At 47.1% G+C, this 23482-nt stretch overlaps 2 protein-coding genes and 1 long non-coding RNA gene across 11 annotated transcripts in view; 2 read left to right on the top strand and 1 right to left on the bottom strand.

Annotated features, from left to right (window-relative positions):
• LOC103651525 (Chromatin modification-related protein EAF1 B) overlaps positions 1-12198 on the bottom strand; it is a 33990-nt gene extending 21792 nt beyond the window's left edge. For 2 of the 8 annotated variants that reach the window (XM_008677168.3, XM_035966505.1), the window contains exons 1-12: positions 11761-12188; positions 10969-11200; positions 10834-10888; positions 10656-10753; positions 9100-10546; positions 8899-9018; positions 8548-8802; positions 8069-8245; positions 2409-2492; positions 1642-1702; positions 950-1527; positions 820-870 (exon numbers count right to left, since the gene is read on the bottom strand). In XM_008677168.3, coding sequence (XP_008675390.1) covers positions 820-870; positions 950-1527; positions 1642-1702; positions 2409-2492; positions 8069-8245; positions 8548-8802; positions 8899-9018; positions 9100-10546; positions 10656-10753; positions 10834-10888; positions 10969-11105 — 3063 coding nt within the window. In that variant the 5' untranslated portion in view covers positions 11106-11200; positions 11761-12188. Of the gene's footprint in view, positions 1-819; positions 871-949; positions 1528-1641; positions 1703-2408; positions 2493-8068; positions 8246-8547; positions 8803-8898; positions 9019-9099; positions 10547-10655; positions 10754-10833; positions 10889-10968; positions 11201-11760 lie in introns of all 8 variants that reach the window. The other 6 variants (XM_008677165.4, XM_020550556.1, XM_008677164.3 and 3 more) reach the window with 6 other exon arrangements.
• A 6631-nt stretch (positions 12199-18829) lies between these two features.
• Positions 18830-19637, top strand: LOC103651524 (leucine aminopeptidase). Its single transcript, XM_008677163.2, has 2 exons — positions 18830-19138; positions 19260-19637. The coding sequence occupies exons 1-2, from the start codon at positions 18845-18847 to the stop codon at positions 19635-19637; spliced, it is 672 nt and encodes a 223-aa protein (XP_008675385.1). The 5' UTR covers positions 18830-18844.
• Positions 19638-21003: 1366 nt separating this feature from the next.
• LOC103651523 (uncharacterized) lies at positions 21004-23256 on the top strand. 2 transcript variants are annotated; one of them, XR_564797.3, is made up of 3 exons: positions 21004-21187; positions 21277-21391; positions 22805-23256. It is a non-coding gene; the product is annotated as an uncharacterized lncRNA (long non-coding RNA). The 2 variants fall into 2 exon arrangements; XR_002268502.2 differs by having other exon boundaries at positions 21062-21125; positions 21215-21391.
• The last annotated feature ends 226 nt before the right edge of the window (positions 23257-23482 follow it).

Here is a 23482-nt window from a genome sequence, read left to right as displayed (position 1 = left end):
GTACAGAATAGAGAAAACATGTTAGAAACTAAGTATAGTGATGTTAGGTTATCTTGTCGAATTCCCAGATCTCAGCATTAGAACACACAGAAGAGCACTACACTACATGATGCACGTCTAAATTCAATTAGTAAAAATATTTGTTTTCAGAACCTTAAATCATTTCAGACCATTGTTGAGCAATTTGTGACTAAATAGAAGTATGAATATCCACCACAAAACTTAAATCTTGATATAAGATGTAGTTGCAAACATAGTTATCAAGGTGACATAAGGCGATCGACCCCCTTTTACCTTTTTAGACAATGAAGCGTAAAACAAGGCGACGAAAATTATTTTTTAGATAAATATAAAAAATAGGAACAAATATTTTATTTATGTATATATATATATATATACATAAATCTTAATAAGTAAGCTAGCACAATCATAAAGCCTATTAGGCCCATTTCAGCCTAGTAGAAGAGAGAAACAAAACAAGAAAAAAAAACCCAGGTACAGCCCAACCCAGCCCAACATACCAGGGTTAATCTAACCAGCTGCCTATCCTCTCTCTCTCTGTCTCTCTCTCTCTCAGGCTCTCAGCCGCTCTCTCAACCGCCGCCGTCGTTCTCCTCTCTGTCCCTCTCCCACGCGCCGCCGCCGCCGCCGCACTATTCTCTCTCCCTCTCCCCAGCACGCCGCCGCTGTGCCTCGCCTTGATGGCAACAGACGCCTTACGAGTCCAAGCTCGCCTTACCGCTTAAGTGACGCCTTAATAAACTTGGTTGCAAAGATCTATTCCAAGCAATATAATCAAATATAGCAGAAATAATATACCTGCTCATACTGAGCTATCATATCGATCTGAGATCTATGATCATAATTGCCCTGAAAAAAACACCAGAAACTTCCTCTATCAAACAAAGCCAACAACAAATATAATTAAAATTTTGCACAAAGCATTAACCTTTCCAGGAGCCCTCAACGAACAAGATTCGGACACATTTGGTAGTGCCTTGTACCCTGGGTGCTTAGTCTTTTTCTTCTTTTTAGATTTTGTCGACACCTCACTACCATCATACAACAATTGCCTGTCAAAATCAACAGTGGACTCTATATCTGCATTCTTCCTAGAAAATGACCCTCCATGTAATGAACTTTGATCATCTTGACAGGAGTTTGTATCTCCACTAGATGCGTCCGTTTTATTTGTGAATTGAGGGGTCCCAGAAGCACCAGCAGGAAATGGACTCACAACCCGCTGCCTAGCTGCTGTGCGGATGCGTTTTATAGGAATGGAGAGGAAGTCTGTTTGTTTGCCATTCGATAAGAGTTGCTGGTTTCCTGATTTACTTTCCAAATACAGTGGTTCGTAAGGACTGTCAACACCAATTTCATATGACCTTGCGCCATTCATCCTCTGAGGCAAATGGTGCTTCTTTTTGTGACTATTTTTTGATGCCAAACCACCATTATAAGCTCCAGGCAATAAGTAGGTGTGTGCCTCACTTTCGTCATCTCCATATGCATTCTCCATAGGGACATCTAGACCAAATTTAGGGTTGGCAAGAACATGAAAAAAACACATAATAACACAGTAAATTAGAGAATAGTGGTATACAGTTCATGTTGGTAAGAATATGGAACACATAATAATACCTGTGACAGATGCATATGTTGATGGCTCATAATCATCCTTGAGTACAGTGTCACCAATTTTCTGGAACAAATATATAAGTCCGTTTTTACCACAAAGAAAAGGGCAGAAATGTAAACGGACATAACAGTATTGTGTCAACATGTATCTTATAGCCATTTCTTGTTAGCAATTTAGTGTTGACAAAGTAGCTATTAACACCCAAGATTCTATATCCCATAATACCAAACAAAATACATAAAGCAGATACTTGGGAAGAGACTAGTGCATTTTGTAACTCCACTGCTTAACATTGACACATGAAACTTTCTTCGAAACCAGCAATTGAAGATCAATCACAAGTGAAACGACAGCAACAACAAAGCCTTTACTCTTAAGCATGTTGAGGTACACTAGTGAATGATGCTCAACAAGAGCCATAAGAACCAGAGAGAGAGAAAGAAAGCGAGAAAGACAAAAACAATTTAGTAACATAGTATTACTGTTAACCATTGCAAAATGATACACAAGTGAAACACTTGGCCATGTGTTCTACCAAAAATATAAATGTTTCAGTGTGTGCTCAAGTTTTCGACATTTAAGGGCATGTTTGCTTTGCTCCCAGACTGCTATGCCTGGCACGAGCATCGCCCTTAGGCATCCGGTTTCGGAGGCAGGCAGCTCGCCTGGGATGCCAGGAAGCAAACACGCCCTTAACAAATAACCTGATGATCAAAAAATGCAAGGGCGTAATTCAATAAATCTTAGAGTACCACGAGTACCTCGTTACCTTGTTATTATAAATAAGGAGACGGTCCATAGACTCCCTGTATGCCTGCATTGCACCGGGTGCTACGCCATAAAAGAGATTTGCCTGAAATTAGGGGGGGGGGGGGCATTACCATTTTTTTCACCTCCTGTGAGATCATATCAGGTTTTACTTTTTATTTAAAAAAATAAAAAATAAAAAACTTGATCAACCTAGGGTAGATGGCATTGTGCGAATAGGCACCCAAATTTGAGCCAAAGGAGACACAAGTCTGTCATGTACGGTCGCACATACAAGCGCGCCCGTGAAACGCGTCGGGCAGCTGAACGCGCTGGGCGCGCGCGAGAGCTGGACGCGGCCAGCAGCTAAAGAAGGAAACAGCAGCGCAGAAGGAAAGGAAGCAGAGCAGAGGGAAAGCAGTCCTAGAATAAAGTGATTGACAGCGGCTAAATAGGAAAGTAGCCAGGGGCTAAGAAGGGAAGTAGGATATCCTTTTCCTAGAATAAAGAGGTTTCCTTCTGCAGTAGGGATAAGAAGGAAAATAGGGTTGCTATTACTATAATCAGGGAGTAGTTTCCCTCCTTGTGGTCGGCCATTTGGCTATAAAAGCCTGTGCCAGCCCACTGGAGAATGACAGCAAGAATTTACCCATAGTCTTCTTCTCCCTACCGATCTCAAGCCACCAGCAGAAGGGTATAACTTTGTGGTGAGGTCTGGAGCGCGACTACGAGATACGTAGTCGCGGTCCGGCGACTCTGGGAGCCGAGACACTTGACAGCCTGGTATCACGATCCCGGCGATCCTCTCCTCCACGTTCCACTTATCTGCCACCAGCCGACCCACTCCCAGCCGCTGCGCCACCATCACCCACATCTTCGTCCGCTGCTTCCTGTGTTGCGCCCATGGCCGACAACAGCGACCTCAGGGTCACCATTGTGCAGCTCGCCGAAAGCGTCAAGGCCGTCAAGGCCCTTCAGGCGACCGCGGAGGCCAACGCCAGGGCCATCCTCGAGCTGTCCGGCTCCAAGCAAGTCGTGGGCGAACACAAAACCGACCGGCCACCTCCACGTTTCCAGAAGCTCGATTTCCCCAAATACGATGGCAAGTCCAACCCCCTCCTTTTCATTAATCGGTGTGAGTCGTACTTCCACCAACAGCGAATCATGGAAGAGAAGGTCTGGATGGCGGGGTACAATCTGGAGGACGGCGCCCAAATGTGGTGGATCCAAGTCCAGCAGGACGAGGGCACGCCATCCTGGCGCCATTTCACCGAACTCATCAACCTCCGGTATGGACCACCACTTCGATCCGCGTCGCTCTTCGAGCTCGCCGACTACCGGCGCACGGGGTCGGTCACAGAGTACCAAGACCAATTCCAGGCGCTGCTTCCCCGCGTCGGGCACCTGGAGGAAGCACAAAGGGTCCAGCTCTTCACAGGCGGCCTGCTACCCCCGCTCAGCCACGCCGTCCGCATCCACAACCCGCACACGCTGGCGGCTGCGATAAGCTTGGCGCGACAACTAGAGTTGATCGCGCACTCAACGCCGGTATCACCACCGCCGGGTCGTGCCGCGCGCACCGCCGCAAGGCCCTCAGCCGCGCCTCGCCCTGCCAGCACCGAAACTGGCCCCGGCGCCGCCTCCAATGAAGCGCCTCTCCCAAGCGGAACATGTGGAGCGACGGCGCCTCGGTCTCTGCTACAACTGCGACGAGAAGTACACACGTGGCCACAACCGCACCTGTCGCCGTCTCTTCTTCATCGATGGGGTGGAGCTCTCCGACGCCGACGACGCTGCAGGGGCCATAGACCAGGACACCGAGGCGCCTGTCTTCTCCCTCCAGGCCTTGGTCGGGGTCCCCGTCGCCGAAACGATGCAGATCGCGGTCGCACTTGGGCCCACGTCGCTGGTAGCTCTGCTGGACTCCGGCAGCACACACAACTTCATCTCGGAGACGGCGGCCCAACGCTTCAGCCTATCGCTGCACCAGCGACCCCGCCTAACGGCCATGGTCACCAACGGCGAACGTGTTACATGGGCGGGCGTCATCAAGGCAACACCACTCTTCATCGACGGCGCACCATTCCCGACCGACCTCTTCGTGATGTCGCTGGCAGGCTACGACGTGGTGCTGGGCGCACTGGGACCCATCATCTGGGATTTGGCCAACCACAGGATGACATTCCAGCACCAAGGGCGCACTGTTTGTTGGTCCAGCGTCCCGACACCATGCCCGCCGACTCTCAGCGCTACCACAGCCAGCGAGCCCCTCCTGGATGGGCTCTTGGCCACCTTCGAGGACATCTTCGTCGAGCCCACAGGACTACCTCCCAAGCGCGCGCATGACCACCACATCATCCTCAAGCCGGACGCCCAGCCGGTGGTCGTCCGCCCCTATAGGTACCCGGCGGCGCACAAGGACGAGCTCGAGCGCAAGTGTGCCGCCATGATCGAGCAAGGCATCGTCCGTCACGGCGACTCTCCGTTCTCGTCGCCGGTCCTCCTCGTCAAGAAGCTAGACGACTACTGGCGCTTCTGTGTCGACTATCGCGCCTTGAATGCACTCACCGTCAAGGACGCGTTCCCCATTCCAATGGTCGACGAGCTACTCGATGAGCTCCATGGCGCGCAGTTCTTCTCCAAGCTGGACCTTCGGTCCGGGTACCATCAGGTGCGCATGCGGCCGGAAGATGTGCACAAGACGGCATTTCGCACCCACGACGGCCTCTACAAGTTGCGGGTGATGGCATTTGGGCTCTGCAATGCCCCGGCTACGTTCCAGGCCCTCAAGAATGACGTACTTCGGCCTTTCCTGCGTCGTTTCGTCCTCGTCTTTTTTTACGACATTTTGGTCTATAGCAAGACATGGGCGGATCATCTTCGTCACCTTCGGGCCGTCCTCAACGAGCTACGCCATCACCATCTCTTCGTCAAACGAGCCAAGTGCTCCTTTGGCGCCTCTTCAGTCGCCTACCTCGGCCATGTGATATCTGCGGATGGAGTCGCCATGGATCCAGCTAATGTGAAGGCCATCCTCGACTGGTCGACTCCTCGTTCGGCTCGAGCCGTCCGTGGCTTCCTCGGCTTAGCAGGCTACTACCGCAAGTTCGTCCACAACTACGGCACTGTTACAGCGCCCCTCACTGCCCTCCTCAAGAAGGTTACTCTTGGGACAACGAAGCAGCCGCGGCGTTCGTGGCCCTCAAGACCGCGGTCACCACAGCCTCGGTTCTGGCCATGCCAAACTTCGCCATGCTCTTCATCGTCGAATGTGATGCGTCGTCCCACGGGTTCGGCCCCGTCCTGGTACAGGATCGGCACCCAGTCGCCTTCTTCAGCCGACCCGTCACCCCACGACACCGCGCCCTCGCCGCTTACGAGCGGGAGCTCATCGGCCTTGTCCAGGCAGTGCGGCATTGGCGACCGTACTTATGGGGGCGACACTTCACTGTCAAGACGGACCACTACAGCCTCAAGTACCTTCTCGACCAGCGTCTGGCGACGATTCCGCAACACCACTGGGTCGAGAAGCTCTTGGGCTTCGACTTTTCGGTGGAGTACAGGTCGGGTGCAACAAACACCGTCGTCGACGTCCTCTCCCGCCGCGATACGGAGGAAGGCACCATGCTGGCCATCTCCGCGCCCCGATTCGACTTCATTGATCGACTATGCCACGCACAGGCCACGGATCCCGAGCTGGCCGCCATACATGTCGAGCTTCGCAGGCAAAAGAACGGCGTCGTGGGCCATGGTGGATGGCATGATAGTGTTCGATGGGCGCCTCTATATCCCACCTGCCTCACCGCTCCTGCAGGAGATCCTGGCCACAGTCCATGACGACGGCCATGAGGGTGTCCATCGTACTCTCCACCGACTCTGCCGCGACTTTCATTTCCCCAACATGCGCAGTTGGGTGCAAGACTTTGTGCGGGCATGTGCAACCTGCCAGAAGTACAAGTCCGAACACCTCCACCCGATGGGATTACTGCAGCCTCTACCGGTGTCATCCATCGTCTGGGCGGACATAGGTCTCGACTTCGTGGAGGCACTACCCCGCGTGCACGGCAAGACGGTCATTCTTTCCGTCGTGGACCGCTTCAGCAAATACTGCCACTTCGTTCCCTTGGCGCATCCATACACCGCCGAGTCCGTGGCGCAAGCATTCTTCACCGACATAGTGCGCCTCCATGGGATCCCACAATCCATTGTATCCAACCGGGACCCAGTATTCACCTCGGTGTTCTGGCGTGAGCTCCTACGCCTCATGGGCAAAAAAACTACACATGTCGTCGGCATTCCACCCCCAGACGGACGGCCAGACAGAGGCACCAAACCGTGTCATTATCATGTACCTACGGTGCTTCACCGGGGATCAACCCCGACAATGGCCGCGTTGGCTGTCGTGGGCTGAGTACATCTACAACACCGCTTACCAGTCCTCACTCCACGAGACACCATTCCGGGTGGTCTACGGACGCGACCCGCCTTCCATCCGCTCCTACGAGCCCGGTGAGACTCGTGTGGCGGCTGTCGCCCAGGAGATGGAAGATCGTGCGGCCGTCCTCGACGATGTCAGGTACCGACTCGAACAAGCACAAGCAGTACAGAAGAAACACTACGACAAGCATCACCGCCAGGTGTCCTACCAGGAGGGCAACTAGGCTCTTCTTCAGCTCCGTCAGCGCCCAGCCACATCCCTGCCGCATGCGTCCAAGGGAAAACTCAAGCCTTGTTACGTCGGACCATACCGCATCACGGAAGTCATCAACGACGTAGCCGTGTGTCTGCAGCTTCCGTCGGGAGCCCGTCTTCACGATGTGTTCCATGTCGGCATGCTCAAGAAGTTCGTCGGCACCCCACCAGCCACTACTCCACCAATGCCCCATAAAGTCCATGGTGCGGTTGTGCCAGAGCCCGCAAGTGTCACGCAAGCTCGCCTGGCACGCGACATTCGCCAGGTGCTTGTCCAGTGGAAAGACGAGCCTGATACATCAGCAACATGGGAAGACCTCGACGATTTCCGCGTCAGGTACCCAGACTTTCAGCTCGAGGACGAGCTGGACTTCGACGGAGGGGGAGATGTCATGTACGGTCGCACGTACAAGCGCGCCTGTGATACGCGTCGGGCAGCTGAACGCGCTGGGCGCGCGCGCGAGCTGGACGCGGCCAGCAACTAAAGAAGGAAACAGCAGCGCAGAAGGAAAGGCAGCAGCGCAAAGGGAAAGCAATCCTAGAATAAAGTGATTGACAACGGCTAAATAGGAAAGTAGCCAGGGGCTAAGAAGGAAAGTAGGATATCCCTTTCCTAGAATAAAGAGGTTTCCTTCTGCAGTAGGGATAAGAAGGAAAGTACAAAGTAGGATTGCTATTACTATAATCAGGGAGTAGTTTCCCTCCTGGTGGTCGGCCATTTGGCTATAAAAGCCTGTGCCAGCCGACTGGAGAAGGACATCAAGAATTTACCCATAGTCTTCTTCTCCCTACCGATCTCAAGCCACCAGGAGAAGGGCATAACTTCGTGGGAGCCGAGACACTTGACAAAGTCTGAGAGATGTAACCCATGTCTCCCACCAACTGAGCTAGGAACAGTTGTTGTATCAAGTCTATTTACTAGCACTTTGATGAAATGAAGAAAAAAGTAAAATGGTATAAACAAAGAAACAGAGTGTTCAGAGAGAGTACTTCTGAAAGTTGATCAGGTACTTTCAAAATGCCAAAATCATTTAGCCTGTCAGGAGTTGATGGTGCTTCGGCTAATGGCAGAAATTCAGATGCATTAATGTTATACTCAAGAAACCTAAGTGCAAAGCTCTGAATAGGAGACTGGCGCGACTTTTCTTGCTCCAAACACTCCTCATCCTGTACAAATTCAAATGACACCTCAATATCATATGCGATTATGCAAGATACACCAAGCTATATAAACATGAAGCTCAAGTGTCAAGAGCCATAAACAATTCCATTAAACTGCGACGCTTACAAATAAGCATGACGTTTTTAAGGCTATCTCCAGCAGCTTACACATCCCTATACCCATATTCAAACTCCACTCTATGAACAGTGCAAAAGTGTGTTTTGGGTGACCATATGGATGAACTGCTGGGCACGGTCTAAGCATTCTGGCACACTAAAAAAATAATCAGCACATTCATTTTGCTTACCGCTTTTCCGGATTTGAACCCACCAAGCTTATTTTCCTCTAGCTCATTCGGTTGCTCGATTTTTATTGGTTTAGGAATACCACCACTAGCTCGTAAAGTATGGACTGAACACCAAAAGTTCATAATACCATTGGCTAGAACTCTAGCAACAGATTTCTGCTTTCTCTGAATGCTTGCTTCTTCAAATACCGCTCGACCTCTAGAAGAAATCCAATGGGACATCTGTGCTGCAACTGTATTTTTCCACAAACGCTCCTATTATAGAAGCAAGTTGTTCAAATAAGCTTTTCGAATCAACGATGGGGAGCTGCAAAATATTTCAGTTTATAGAAGGAACACTTGAGGAAGAACCTGTGTGAAGTCATTTGCCATCCAGACCATCTCCTCCAGAACAAAATCCCAGTGGCTCTTCTGCTTCTTCTCTAAAGAAATATTGCAGAGAGACCATTCACCAGCCCTCTTAATATTTGCCTGTCCCAAGTAATGTGTTTTCCCTTTTTAGAAGCAAAAAATAGCACTATGAGAAAGGAGGGGATTAGATACTAGGTATACCTCTATATACCGTGCCCTTCTGAGGATAGCATCTTCGTGATCCTTCTTTGCCACGACAGAATCTTCATATTCCTTCTTTGCTACCTTCTCCTGATCTCTGCTAGATTTATCAACATCATTTTCTACAAAATTACTCACATCGCCTGCGTCTGAAGCAGGGGGCACAATAACAGACACTAGCTTTTGGGCAACACTCAATTCACTTGCATTGTTTCCGTCAGAATCTTTGCATTCCTCCATGTTCCCTTTTCCCTGATTAGAAGAAGCAAGCTGTTCTGCGTTATTTTTTGAATCTACTGCATTGTTAGAAACTTCTGTTCCATCTCTTGCATAAAAGGAATTGCTAAATTCAGGATAGACAGGAGTAGAACTGTCATTCAAAATGACAGGCCCACTACTAACTTCCAGTTGACAATCTTTCTTGTCATCCTTGTCATCAGGTAGGATCTTATTCAAGCCTTCATCAGCCATTTCATCTGCATTCACTGGTACAAGATTCTCATTTTGGTCTGGATGTTCAGTAACAGCTTTGGCAGCATATTCATGAATTGGATCAACTTCATTTTCATTCAAACTAGCACTTTTCACAGCAGAGTAAGGTGCTGCACCATTGTTATCCATACCATATGCATGAACGTCAACCACACTTACCATAGATGGGTTATTACCTGCCTTCTCAAGAGTTTGTGCTTCTTTCAATATTTCATTGGATATATATGGGAGAGAACAAACTATCCTTGAAGCAGCTACTTTTGAAATAGCATCTGGGGATTCCACAGAAACAAATGCAGTAACCATCTGATCACTTACAGTAAGACGAGAATTATCCGGCACACTGTTTGGTGAAATCTCAATAGCAGGACTACCATTGTTGCTGTTTGATAACTCATTTTTCGGTGCTTGATTGCCTTCAGGAATTGCTTGAACATTTTCTGTCTCCATTTCCACCTTATCATTCAGTAATGATGCATTTGTCACCAAATTTTTAGAGTTAGGACTAGTCGGTTTTGAATCACCAATGGATGAAACACCATTATCCTCAGTCTTGGTTTCTGGGATTAATCCTGTCACATCTTTTTGCTGAGAACTTAATGGAGGAATTGGTGGATACCTAACAGATACACTATATGCATTCTCTCTGATAGGCTTTGACCTACGTCGTGCATACGCTTGGCTCTTTGGACCAAGACGGTACAACCCAGAATCTTCTTCTTTTGCATTGTTCTGACCATCACAGTGCAGGAACTGCTCAGCTTGAGCTGAATTAGTTCTCTTTGTTCCACGTTTCACAATTTTATCCACACCCATGCTGCTGGCATCTCCATCCAAAAGCGTAATATTATCGGCTGTATTGCCTTCACGGCACAATGAATTTCCTGGCTTGTCGTTACTTTCAACAGAATCCCCATGAGGTGATGTAGCAAATGCAGAACTACCTTTGGCCTCACTGCAGTACAACAGATATTAGATGAATAAACAATGTTATCAAATGATAGATTAGTAATTAGGATGAATAAACAATGTTATCAAATGATAGATTAGTAATTAGGTATCACCTTATCACATTTTGTTCAGCTATCTGTTCTGTCACAGAAGTGGACTGTACACTAAGGGAAGCTACATGGCCAAGTTTGAAATCCAAGGGATTGCCTCCCTGCAACAATAAGTAAACAAACAAGGAAAAAAGTTCTGACGCAAATTCAGTGTGCAAACCATAAGGATGACAACGCAAACCTTCTCCAGAAATTCAAGCTCTCTCCTTCGTTCTTCACGAACATCATATTCCTGCCTGGAGTTTTGCATTACTGAGCATCAGGTATGCAGAGAACCAATATGCAAGTTCAGAGCAAGGTCTATTAGTTTATGTACCTGAGCTCGTCCTGAGCTTTCTCTATGGCTGCTCGACGTGGTGAAGCTTTAGTGTCAATGCTCACACCACATTCAGCAATACCTCCCATAGAGCACAGCTCAATAGCCACTAGACCAGAGAAGCATGGTTTGCCCATGCATCATTATATGTGCATATAGTCAGCAGTGTGTGCCATTAAACTGCACAGTATCCTCTCAGATTCCCAAGTCCAGAAAAGAGACACGCTGTTTCCTGCAAACCAAAAGCCATTCAACATACGCCCAATTGATGATATAACAAACAATGAACCACTCGGAGTTTCTAACAGAAACGTAGTCTATTCACAACAATGCAATGAGCCAATGACATACTTTGACATAACAGCATGTGACAAACAAACGAGAGCAAGCACTGCAAATGACATGGCATCCCTTGCCAAATTAACAAGAAATGGCAGCATTTGCCTTATCAAGTAATAAAAAAATATGACCTGAGAGGCTGCTTAAACGATGTTATTAGTTTCCAACCAGAGGAAAAGTCCAGGACCGTCAGAATAAGTACAGAAAAAATCACATTTTTGAGCCCGCCCACACCATTTTCCCAAAACTGAAAAGTGGCATGACGTGCTTTAGGCTCATGCACGTTACTAGTTAACTCTGGCTCAGGGACTATTACGTGGAGCGGACCAGTGCATGTACCACCCCACGCCCGCCAAAACCCAAATGCAGAACAATTCAGCAGCAACCAGCGCAGTCCCCCCGCACTGACCACTCGGACCTCCCACATACAGCACGGCACGGCATTCTACATACCTGAAATGCAACCCTACGGGTCTGTGGGGGGGCAGAGGGTGCCAAATGGGGCGCCCGATTGAGCAGGGAATGAACCTGCACGGCCCCACGCCAGGAGCTAGGGTTAGGGTTTGGGGCAGGGGAGCTCGGGGAAACCCACGAGGCAGTGTGCGGAGGGCTGAGAGGCACCTGTGGAAACCTCAAGAGCGGAAAAGGCCTCGCCGGAGGCGGTGGTGTCGACGATAGAGATCGGGCGCGGTGGAGCGGGGTTGCAGGGGCAGGGGCAGGGGCAGGGGCTGGGGCTGGGTGGTGCGTCGTCCGTATGCAGGCGAGGAGGTGTTTTTTCCCTGGGGAAGAAGGGGAGGGAGGAGAAGGTGGTGCGCTCGGCGCGACGGGACGCGAGACGGGCCGTTCCGGTTCGGTCTGGTGCGTGTGAAGTGGTCCGATCTGACCCGGTGGCCTGTGGGGTTAGGTTCGGGTTGCAGGACTTGTTAGGCATGGATGAAATTGCTTGTGGTTCGTTGGTTCGCTCGGTTCATGATCGGCTCTGTTTGTAGAAGTCGTTTAAAAAAGGGTGAATAGGTGAAATCTGAAATTTATAACTTTAAACACACGCTACAAGCTGGAGTTAGCGTTAGAGCGAATATCAAGTCCGGGAGAGAGGGAAAACAAATCAACCAAGAAAATAAAGTGGATGACACGGTGATTTTTATCGAGGTTCAGTTCTAAAGAACCTAGTCCCCGTTGAGTTGGTCACAAAGATCAGGTCTCTTTCAACCCTTTCCCTCTCTCAAACGGTTATTTAGACTGAGTGAGGCTTCTTCCTCAGTCTCACGGGTCACTTAGACCCCGCAAGGATCACCACACAGTTGGTATCTCTTGCCTCGCTTACAAAGCACTTCAGAGTAAGAAGTGAGAAAGAAAATAAAGTCAAGCCAAGCCAAGGAAACAAGAGCAACAAGAAACACAAGTGATCCTCTCACGAGTCCTAATGCACTAGAATTGAATTGGGGACTTTGATCGGATCGGTGGCTTTGATTTGTGGCTTTGAGTGTTGCACTTTGCTCTTGTATTGAATGAGAAGTAGTAAATGCTTGGATGGTTGATGTGGAGGTGGTTGGGGGTATTTATAGCCCCAACCACCAAAACAACCGTTGCGGGTGGTTGTTGTTGATGGGCGTACCGGACAGTCCGGTGCGCCAGCCACATCACCCAACCGTTAGGGTTCTGACGCAGTGGATCGTTGGAGCGCTGACTTCTGGTGGCACCGGACAGACATTGTTCCTTGTCCGGTGCGCCTCTAACCTCTACTCTGACTTCTGTCGTGAACTGTAGCGCTGTCAAAGCACTGTGCAGTCGACCGTTGCGCGAAGGAGTCGTTGCTCCGCTGGTGCACCAGACAGTCCGGTGGCACACCGGACAGTAGGACTGGGCATTCGGTTCTTCGATTCGGTTCGGTTCCTCGGTTCTTGTACAAATTCGGTTCTTCAAAAAACTAGAACTGAAATAGCAAGATAAAGAAATCAGAACCGACTAGTTCGGTTCTCGGTTCTTCGGTTCGGTTCCTCGGTTCTAACCGAACTGTAACAGCCACTCTAAAATTCTGAATAACGACAACTTTTGTGAGAAATTTCAGCAACATCTCCCCACAAACAACCATAAGTGCACAATGACCATAATTTCATAGATAATATATGGATAATTAGAGGTTCAACATAAGTCGATAACACAACATCTGAAGTTACAAACACATGTAACAAATTGAATCTAATACTTTTGGGTCTTTCGGTTCTTTGGAGTGCAGAACCGAAAATATCTCATTTATTTCGGTTCTCAAAAAACCAGAATCAAATTTTATAACGGTTCCTTCGGTTCGGTTAGTTCGGTTTCGGTTCTCGGTTATTTCGGTTCGGTTCCTCGGTTCCGGTTCTTTTTACCTAGGCCTACCGGATAGTCCGGTGAATTATAGCGGAGTGGCACTGAAGAAACCCGAAGGTGAAGAGTTCGTTGTTATACGGTCCTAGGGCACCGGACACTGTTCGGTGGCACACCGGACAGTCCGGTGCGCCAGACCAGGGCACACTTGGTTTTCTTTGCTCCTTTCTTTTTGAACCCTTTCTTTAATCTTTTTATTGGTTTGTGTTGAACCTTTATGCACCTAGGGAATATAATCTAGAGCAAACTAGTCTTTATCTTTACTACTCTATTAAGAAGGGAGTGTCAGCGTCCACAACTAAGGTGCCCCCGCCTCCCCCCGCGCGTGCCCTCGCCTCCCCCCAGTCCGCCCACGCCGCGAGCCCCCGCCTCCCCCTAGTCCGCCCACGCCGCGAGGCCCCGCGCCGCCGTGATTCCCTCCCCACGCTCGCGCCGCGTCCGCAGTGACCGTACCCCTCTTCCCCCTCCGCGACCGCGACCGCCGTCGCCCCCACGCATGACCGTGCCCCCGCCGCCCCCCGCGCGTCTTCCTCCCCGCATGCCGCACGCGCCAGCCATCGCCCCCGCATGCAGCACGCGCCCGCGAGCCCCCGCCCTCGAGCTCGCCCGCGCACCAATCTCGCCGCCGGGTATCCCGCCCGCCACCAAACCGCGCCCCCTGCCCTCGCCCTCGCCCTCGACGGCGCTGCCCTGTGTGATGGCGGGATCCGCGGATGCGCCGCCACCAATCCCGCACCGCCATATTAGGGTTCGCGCAGTGATCCTGCCCCCACCAACGGCGTCACAGAGCCCGCCTACACCAAACTATGCCCCCTGCCCTCGCCCTCGCAAAGGGCAGCGACCGGTGGAGGTGGCGCGCGCGGTGGCCGTCCGAGGTGAGCGAGTCGTTGCAACGCACGAGAGGAATCGCGGGGGCCGGAGGAGCAGCGGCCGGTGGAGGTGGCCATCCGAGGTGAGCGCTCCGCTTCCCCACGACCGGGCTCGCTTGCTCGCTGGGAATCGGGTTTCAGATCCGCGGATGGGGGCTCTAGATGCGGTCGCTGTTCGATCCGGGTTGCGCGGATTTCCCGCTGAATTAGTTGGCACCCGGATCAGACACGTGTTTCATCTGTTGTGTGGTTGCAGCCGTGGAGAATTGTTGCGATTGGGTCTCATTGTTGCGATTGGTACACGTGTGATGTCCCTAACTGAGGGGAGTGAGGATCTGCGTAAGTAACTGGTTTCGAATTTATCGACAGTGGGCTCGCTGGCGTCGGCCCGTCCAGGAGGAGCACGACGGCAATGGAGTCCTCCTTGGGGAAGTCGAGGAGGTCGTCGATGTGGTGAGCCGTTGTTCTTGGCCCCCGCCCAGCCACGCAACCCTCTCCCCCCCGCGAGATCAGCCCCTAACCTGTTTCAACAGATCTGTCCCTCAGTCACGCACCTCACCGCCAACTCGGTGTCCTCTCCCCTCCGTGTCCGGCATGGCGCAGCTCACCTCCATATAGTGCCTCTGCCCATGTGCTGTCATCCTCTCTAGAAAGCTCCACTCAGTCCATGCCCCAGGGCGCCCTCCTCCCTCGAGGGATTCCTGGGCTTCGCAGCTGCTGCGGGCGCTCAAGTGTCTCGCGCAGTCCCTTGGCAGTGGCGTCGTACACTTTCTCGTGTAGTCCCTCAGCGGCGGGGGCGGCTGCGTGCAGTCCCTTGGTGGCGACGTCATGTCTGGGAGTGTCGTTTCAGATGAGGTATAGCATGGCACAACCGACCAAGCTGGGCACTGTAGTGCATCCATCGATCTGATCCAGTCTTGCCACGCCCACCTAAATCCTATCTGATTTGTACACCCGCCTCTCTACTCTACAAGACCTGGAGGACGAGCCCAGCGTGACAAGAAGTTCGATGGTGCGGCAATAGGCCACACATGTAATATATTCAATCCCTTCCCATTGAAACTACAATATTTTTTACTGCATTAGTTAAGAAAGCATACATGTACAATAGATATGCAATATGCAGCAATAGATATAACAAAAGATCTAACAAGTATGGAAACAAACTAAATAAGCATGCCTCAATATAGCAATCGCACAGTTGAGCACCACTTGCTCATAGACATAACACAATGCATATATATGATATAAAATCGATAAAAACATGTAATGGGGTCATCCAATCAGGAGACTTTCAAAAACACTAGGACAGTCAAGTGAGTTGGAGAAAACATTAAATATATATAACAAGTTCCCCAAGCCACATTGGTTGCCTTGCATTAGATGTTATTTTCCAATTTGAAGTCGGTGCATTTTTGTTGACAATTCTTTCTCTTTTTATTTCATTTTTCTATATTATTGTGAATTACTAAACCTTGGTGATAGGCCAGAGCAACTTATTGTGACAGAGATTGCAGTGCCACCTGTTTCTATATGGCCTTCTGTTGTTGTTGGTAATAGTAGAACAGGGTTTGCTTTCTGTTTCTTAAGAGCTACTGTGCTTATCCTCATTTTTGTTTGGTGATTCAGAATAGCAGAATAACCTTGTGATCATGAATTGCAGTGCCACCTAAGCTCGCCCACGCTATGCATGGAAGGAGCGGTCGCAAAGCTCGCCCCAAATCTGCTTTGCCCCCGCCCTGGCTCTCAATCCCGCCATCCTCCAATCCGCCGATACCAGCACCCTTCAACCGGCCAATCAGCCCAAATCGACATCGCTCCATGGATACTGAGAAAGGTTTCCATCGACGGCATGACCTATTTGATAACATGTCAAGCTGGACACCACACCAAACCCCATCCTTCTCTACTCTCGCCTAGGAAGACTACAGTCAGGTACGATGATGCAGTGTATGTAGTTGACAAGCCAGTGTATGTATTTGAAACTTCTACTGTGTGCTACTGGTATCCTAGGTTTTTTTATCAGTTGCATTTTTAACCGATGTAAGATTAAGCAACCGATAATTAGAGGTACACGTGAGCATATGTTTTTTAGCAAATAATTAGAGGTACACTTTAGCAACCTATTTGATAATACACAGTTAAATGTGAAACTTATACCGTTATTGCAATTTTTTGTTTTTTCAATTTAATCATGTGCTTCTGTATCATAAGTTTTTTTCCACTATATAGATTGCTCTTATCAGTTGCTTAATCTTGTGCTTCTGAATCATTGACACTGGCCTGTTATGCTACTCCCTAAGTGTAAGTGAAGATGTACAGTCTCTACCCTCTTTAAATACTGCCAAGACATGCACATTTCTCACTGATTCACTAGCATTTGCAGGAAATGATTGACCAGAAAGAACCATCATGCTTGCTGCTGCAAGTTTGTGGCCTCCAATCCCTCCTTTATGTTCTTGGCTGGTACCATTGTTGGTCGGACAAGATAATTCATTCTTCACACATGGTTCCTTTAGTTGTGAGAGATTTTCTGATTTTATCTGTTCTGTCAAAGGGCACAGATTATTTGCCTCCAGACTTATTTTTGTAAATTCATACCTGGGCAACCTAAATCCAGTGTCTGATCTTCATTCTTTTTCTGTTCAGTGCTAATAGAAGAAGGAATCAATGGTACTGTTGATGCCTGTGACATGTAGGAACGTCTTGGGCCATCAGTTAATCTGCGAACAGTCTTGGAATCTTGGACCTTTTCCCGTTTGACACAGGAGCTGAAACTTAATCCAAGATCAGAGACACCCCATCTGTGAATGGCACTTAGCTTTCCCCCTGAATCACGGTAGAGCAAACTGTAATAGCTCTTCAGTTGGTATATATTATGTTTAACTGTATCATGCTTGACTATTACTTTCGATGATGACAGCTCCTGAAAGGTTGCCATGCCACTTCGAAGTATCTAAAAACTAAGTGCCTCCCTGACATGATGTTGAATGGTTAAATAATTCAAGGTGAAATCGGATCTGTAGGTGTTGATTTCCCCCATTTTTCACTCCAATATTGCATATTCCATTAGCCTGTGCAACCGATTGAAACATGTTTTCAAGAAATCCTTTTTATGAGTGCAGGTGCAGTACAATGTGGCATTCGGCAATTCCTTCCCTTCAATGCTACCGAAGTCTATCTGTTTTTGCTTATTAAACCTACTATTGGTTCAGTAATGGATTGCATATACTAAAGTAGTCCTGAAACATCACATCATTGTCTCTGCACCTCTACATAATTATATTATGCTTAAAGTCTACCACAATTGTTATTTCAACATGAACCACAGGTTGCCCTGAATACTTATTTTTTGTTGCATTTTTATTGACCTTACTGCTAGATGTTGGACTTGGGTCCTAATACAGACCAACAGTAACTAGAGTAGTAGTAGATGGACAACCATTGATTTGATTACTGTGTCTGCCTGCCTCCATTGATTCAAAAAAGAAAAAAATCATGTTGATTGCTTGATGTTGTCCTATTCTCCCAGGTTTCACTAAACAACATGTTTATAATTGTAAATCCATGTGTGTACTCTGATATGGATACTGGTCACATTTCACAACACACACTTTTCGTTAAATTGGTACATGATACTGTACCCTGCTTGAATATCCCATTGAATTTTATTTCTGTAATTCTTGCAGTGTGATCTATTTTACATTTTGATTATGTGGGGTAGACATCTCATGTCGCGATTAGATCACGTCCCATATCCCATATGAACAGTTAAAATAGATCAAACATGGGGATTGGATGAGCAAGAAGATGGTACCAGAACTGTCGGACGAAGATGGGTAGGAGGAACACCATAGGGAGTAGCAGGAGAGCTGCAAAAGGTTGGATTTGAGTTATAGCATGGGCCAGTAATGAGCAAGAAGATGGTACCAGAACTGTCGGACGAAGATGGGTAGGAGGAACACCATAGGGAGTAGCAGGAGAGCTGCAAAAGGTTGGATTTGAGTTATAGCATGGGCCAGTAATAATAAAGCTGGTAGGCAGGTAGGTGAAGATGGAGAAACAAGAGAAGGGGTCTTTAACCTCATGTAGTGTTTTTCTTTGCTTGCAAATATAAAAATAGAAAGTAATGACCAGGTTAAAGCAGTGTCAAATCAGAATTTTGATCTTCAGTGGCAAATTTGAATTTGGTTTTTTAAGGGCAAGTTTGCAGTTGGCGTGTGTGGAAACAGAGGTAAATATGCAACTTTTCTGGGCTATGATGATGTTGTTTATCATGCCTAAGTGCCTAACAACTTAATATGTATATTGTATACTTGTATATTGACATTTTAGTCTCATATTGTTGTCACTTGATACAGGGATTCACAACATATGCTGAGAGGAGGATTGTTGAGGTTGTGCAAGGGGAGGAGCGGGCAGCCTTAAACATGGGGATTGGATGGAGGGGGTTGAACAGGATGATGGAGAGGTTTAAGGATAACATGGAGTTCACCAAGTTGAAGCCGAAGATGGCAGGGATTGACCCTGATGATGTTTACTCTGAAGTGCCCTATGAGAAAGGTTTCCAGTTCCTTTGGAGAATTGAGCGTGAGGTGGGTGGAAGTATGGAACATGGCAACTCTTCTACTCTTCCTTGCAACATTCTTTCAGTAAAATTACTTCAGTATTGGACTAATTTCTAACGTGATGTCTTATGCATGTTGCTTGTATCAGATTGGCAGGCCTGCTTTCGACGAGTTTTTAAAGAAGTACATTGCAACCTTCAAGTTCCAATCAATAGATACAGAGACATTTCTTGAATTCCTCAAAACCAATGTACCTGGGATAGAAAACAAAATTGACCTTCACCTGTGGGTTGAGGGGACTGGTATCCCTCCTGATGCCATGGAACCAGATTCAGCTACTTACAAAAAGATTTGCTCCTTAGCTGCAGAATTCAAATCTGGAAAACTTCCAAGTGAAGATGAGGTGGCAAAGTGGAGTGGGCAAGGATGGGAACTTTACATAAAAAATCTACCAGCAGATGTTGAAGCCTCACAGGTATGGGCTCTTATCAAATACCAATGTTATCTCTCATTTATTGGTGTCTGAGAGTTACCCTGGTGCTTATGATGATTCTATTCAGAATATGATGAGTCCCATAGCACGACACTCTTGTTTTTGTAGTTTACGCTGTATAAATGAACCTTGAATCCTGGTCATGTATTTTAGAAGTTTCCTTTGCTATTTATTCTTTCTGAACATCTTATGAACAGTCGTAATAGGCTAGAGCTAAGCATGTCTTTTACAGTTTTCCTCTGTGTTAGAATTATAGGGGAAATCACTGTGACTTTGGTTATCCGTACGCGAGATATTTCTCTAGATACAATGGATTTTTATTTGTGGCAAATCCTAATGTTCAATTACTTTTCCAGTTTGATAGATACAATTTCCAAGCTTGGGTTGCAGATATCATCTGTCCTGCTTCATATGACTATTGTGATTGATAAAATCTTGGAGAAAGGTACCGTTGAGTACTTAATAGTGCACACGACCATATTGGAGTACTTTACAATTGCAGATAAGGTAATCGGATTGTATCCTGTGTTGTGCAATGTTTATTTTACCTGCCCTCTGCTGTGAACTAAGTATTCAATTTATCACATTGTAACCTATGTCTTTTGTAGACATCAACCTCGGATGCTATTTGTCAACTTATCCCCCTTCTTACTCAAGGGGCATTAATCATAGATGGAGATGAACCTACAAACGCTCCAGAACTACCAAAGAAAGCAAAAGCTAAGAAGAAAAGGTCGAAAGAGCCACTTATTGTTCGGATCATGCAGACAAGGGAAGGATTAAAACTAGGAATTAGTTGCCTCAAGTATGGCAGTGCAAAGGTATATCTGCACAAGTTATTATATTTTAACTTCAGGTCAAACACTTTCTCCGCTACTATCCACTGGTGTTTTATTCAGTGTTGCTTTAGTTTTGTAAATTTCTGTGGTGCTTGTATATCTTTGCAAATTGAATTATGCACTACACCGTACCAAGTCCATCTTTACTGCTCAAGAGGTTACTGTCGGTGGCCATGGGATGTTTTCCTCCCTCCATGATCTCTGAAATGTCTCCCGTATTTATAGATTAGCTTTGGAAGATACACGATTGGCCAAGCTTGAGCATGGATGAAAATTCCCAGATGATCGCAAAGATTGTTGTGGTTTGTAATGATGCAATCATTGGCCACTCTGAGCATCAATATGTTGCTACAGGGATGCCCACAAAAGCTGCTCTGAAGGTATAATTTCTTCATGTGATAAAATTTCCTTTCATTTGGGGTGCTGTTATAGTTAAGTTGTTTTTTTACTGTGAAATTATCTTCCATGTAGCTTTGGAGCAGGAAATGTATATCTGCAAAAGGTTAATAGCAATTTATACAACAAAAGAAAATATGATTTGCCCTCATGTTTCAGCACAATGCTTCCACCACCGCGGCCGTAGAGGCGGAAGCAAGGGGTTGGGCTTCTGTCGGTGTTGGACAGCGCGATGCCAAACGTGCCAGCCACTCTTGCTGCCGTCCGCCTCCCTCTTCCACGATAGGTTCGCCCGCACCGAGCCTAGACGCAGATAGCTCTCGACCGTCCGCTACAGCGCTGTCGAAGGTGAATCTTATTCTCTTCTGCTCACAGGTTGCGAGGCTTGGGCTGAGAAGTTAATTTAGCTGCTCTTTTGACGTGATGGTACGGTTCAGAGACGGTAATGGAGGAGGCCTCGCCCGAGACGGTGGAGGAGCCACTGCTGGTGAGCGCAATCAGAGGGAAAAAGGTTGAGAGGGCACCAATCTGGCTCATGAGGCAAGCCGAGAGGTACATGAACGCAAGTCCACTTCCATTTTGTGACAGTCTTCTATGTTGGTCTGCTAAGCATTTCTGTAATTAACATTCCAGTGCGTATCTCGAAGGAATGAACTAAATTGTTTAGTAGTATTATATAGTAGTAGTCTCCAAAACCGATTGATAAAGTATTTTAGAAATAGAGGAATTAACCAATATTCTTCATAGTAGTGAACATAAATGCTAAATGTTTGTCGAGTGCTGTGATATGTGTCACTTCATGATCTGTTATATAACGTGCTTTCGAACTGGGCCTTATTGCTTAGGAATATGTCCCATATGGTATTCACTACAAGTTTTAATATTAGATTACAGATATCATACTGTACCCAAAAGTTGCCTTCACATGAGATACAAAGCCTGATTTTATTCTTGACCCAAGAAATGCAAACGCCTTGAGACCAAAGAAGGTTGTCATAAGGTCAAGGATAGGGATGGCAGTTGGACCCGTGGGTATGGATACCCGCGGGTTTCGTACCCACCGGATATGGATACGGGTACAAAAACTCACCCGTGGGTCCTATCGGGTCGGATACCCGAAATACATCGGGTCGGGTATGGGTAAAATACTTTACCCACGGGTATCCAGTGGATACCCGAAATATCAATATACCTCTTTAAATGTGCTACATCCACTAAAAATGTGCTACATTCACTAGAAAAACTCACTCGCATGTGTTGTTGATTAATGAATATTAATTTGTGTTGTGTTAACAATCAGCTGTAATGTAATCGAGACCAATGAGACATTGACAATGTTATAACTGTCAACTGTCATGAACTCATTAAGCTTTTATTCTCTATACTCAAATTTAAATTTATTAGATGTGATAATTATGAGTTGAGATATTGTATCGACGTGTAGCCAAATATAGTCATTCTCGTGTTGCATTGGTGCTTAGATATAAAATAAAATATTTTATGCATTTATTATAACACTGACCGGATGTTATTTAGTCCACAATAACATATCCACTGGATACCCGATACCCGGTGGATACCCGATGGGCATGGGTATGGGTACAGTTTCTCGCCCGATTGGCTTGGTGGGTATGGATATTTGTAGAAGTCTCGGGTACAATTTCGGGTCGGGTATTATTACACCCGAACAAAACCCGACCCGCTGCCATCCCTAGTCAAGGAACTAGAAAAGTTATATGTTTTTGTGACAGTATGACCTGAGTTGTCTCTCATAGCTACAATAACTTTCAGGATTACCATCTCTGATGAGTGATAAAATGTGTTAATGGTCATTGGTGCTTAACTGAGTTACCGCCTAACATTTTATATATGTATATGCTTTGTGATAGTATTGGACTTTTTTTCCTTATTGGCACAATCGTTTTTGACTTGTTCTGATTTTCTTTTTTTTCTACCGGCTTGCAGTGCCTCAAGATTCTGAAGGTTTCTGTCAACCTGACATGCACCACGGAATGGAGGTTCGCCTTGGTTTGTCCAAGGGACCTATCTGCCCTAGCTTCAGTTGAGGCAGTGAATGTAGTTCTGCGGTTCTGCCGCACATTGATGCACCTTAGTACAGTACACTCGGGTTAATAAAGACCACATTAGGATGGTGAAACGGTGAAAACTGATGGCTTGCATATGTTCAGAGTGTTATGTTGTAATGAATGCATACTGCGAAGCATCGCAGTTGAGCTTTAGGATCTCTGCAGCTGCAGGTGACTTCTTTCGTACTCGAATTAGAGTTAGCTGTGAATTGCAATTCTTTTGTTATTTTTCTCTAACTTGTACGAGGAAAGCAATCCATAGGAATTTTTAAATATGCAAACAAAATCCATAGGAATATTTGGTGCATGGCTGATTTTTTTCACTAATTATCTAGATCAACTCACTTGTTATTATTGTTGAGTTGATTCTTGATAGCATCACTAAACAATGACATATCCGTGTACAAGTATCCCCTGTTGCAATGCACGGGCATATACCTAGTTAGTCCAATTATTTGTGTAGGGCATTCAACCACCAAAATTATTTATGGGAAAAGGTTAAACTCTATTTCCCTTTCAATCTCCCCCTTTTTGGTGATTGATGCCAACACAAACC

Source organism: Zea mays, chromosome 3 (assembly GCF_902167145.1).
Source record: "Zea mays cultivar B73 chromosome 3, Zm-B73-REFERENCE-NAM-5.0, whole genome shotgun sequence".
NCBI classification, from domain to species: domain Eukaryota; kingdom Viridiplantae; phylum Streptophyta; class Magnoliopsida; order Poales; family Poaceae; genus Zea; species Zea mays.
The sequence above is the reverse complement of the archived record's forward strand: the minus strand, read 5'-3'. Positions and strand labels throughout refer to the sequence as shown.

Excerpts from the sequence above, each read along its gene's own strand:
- LOC103651524 (XM_008677163.2), top strand. The coding sequence starts at position 18,845 with ATGTATATTGTATACTTGTATATTGACATTTTAGTCTCATATTGTTGT. Across the intron at positions 19,139-19,259 it reads TTTGGAGAATTGAGCGTGAG|ATTGGCAGGCCTGCTTTCGA; the intron begins GTGGGTGGAAGT and ends TGCTTGTATCAG.